Below are 1,246 nucleotides of genomic sequence, written 5' to 3' on the forward strand. Positions count from 1 at the left end.
CCACTTCCTGTACTGTGTTTAGGGCCCTGCTAAACGCTTTACTGCCCTCTGATAAGGCAGGGCTGGTGTGTCACTGCCATGGTTACCAAGGAGCCATCTTTAGGCATCTTATCTCCTGCTGCTGCAGGGTTTATAATGAACAGCGGCCCCTGGTGGGCAGCAGAGGGACTGCAGGGTTTATAATGAACAGCGGCCCCTGGTGGGCAGCAGAGGGACTGCAGGGTTTATAATGAACAGCGGCCCCTGGTGGGCAGCAGAGGGACTACCATTCCCTTGTTTATCTGCAGCCGAAGCCCACCAAAGGCCGGATGCGCATCCACTGCCTGGAGAACGTGGACAAAGCTCTGCAGTTCCTGAAGGAGCAGCGGGTCCACCTGGAGAACATGGGATCCCATGACATCGTCGACGGCAACCACCGACTCACTCTGGGCCTCATCTGGACCATCATCCTGCGCTTCCAGGTAACAGAGCCACGCCCCATCAGGCCGCCAGCAGGCGGAGGTGAGACAGGTGGCCCTGACGCTTCTGCTGTTCCGCTGTCAGATCCAGGACATCAGTGTTGAGACTGAAGACAATAAGGAGAAGCGATCGGCCAAGGACGCCCTGCTCCTGTGGTGCCAGATGAAGACGGCCGGGTGAGTCTCCGCCTGCGCAGGTAACCAGGTGATGCTGCTGGACCAGACCGTCTCTGACCTCAGCTGTTCCTCTGCAGTTACTCCAACGTCAACATCCACAACTTCACCACCAGCTGGAGAGACGGCATGGCCTTCAACGCCCTCATCCACAAACACAGGTAACCTCCTCCTCCTGGACACCTGGACAGGTGTGGTACAGGTGTGTTGTGAAAAACCTGTCTGGTGTTTTAGACCTGACCTGATCGACTTCGACAAGCTGAAGAAGTCCAACGCTCACTACAACTTGCAGAATGCGTTCAACCTGGCGGAGCAGCACCTGGGCCTCACCAAGCTGCTGGACCCGGAAGGTTCTGACCCGTCTGACCGTCAGGCAACAATCAGTTACCTGGCTGAACGTCGCTCACCCGGGGCTGGTGTGTCTGTCTGCAGATATCAGCGTGGACCATCCTGATGAGAAGTCTGTCATCACCTACGTGGTCACCTACTACCACTACTTCTCCAAGATGAAGGCGCTGAAGGTGGAGGGCAAACGCATCGGGAAGGTAGGAGCCTGTCCCGCTGCCGTGACGTTCAACTAACGCAGGGGTGTCAAACGTACGGCCCGCGGGCCG

The 1,246-nt window shown here is 57.5% G+C and overlaps 1 protein-coding gene across 2 annotated transcripts in view; it reads left to right on the forward strand.

The window, feature by feature from the left end:
* sptbn1 (spectrin, beta, non-erythrocytic 1) overlaps nt 1–1,246 on the forward strand; it is a 27,194-nt gene that overhangs the window by 8,321 nt on the left and 17,627 nt on the right. For both annotated transcript variants that reach the window (XM_007541431.2, XM_007541432.2), the window contains 5 exons: nt 288–461; nt 544–635; nt 713–793; nt 867–982; nt 1,065–1,177. In XM_007541431.2, the coding sequence (XP_007541493.1) occupies nt 288–461; nt 544–635; nt 713–793; nt 867–982; nt 1,065–1,177 (576 nt within the window). The remainder of the gene's footprint in view (nt 1–287; nt 462–543; nt 636–712; nt 794–866; nt 983–1,064; nt 1,178–1,246) is intronic.

This window comes from Poecilia formosa, unplaced genomic scaffold, assembly GCF_000485575.1.
Source record: "Poecilia formosa unplaced genomic scaffold, Poecilia_formosa-5.1.2 Scaffold608, whole genome shotgun sequence".
Lineage (NCBI taxonomy): Eukaryota > Metazoa > Chordata > Actinopteri > Cyprinodontiformes > Poeciliidae > Poecilia > Poecilia formosa.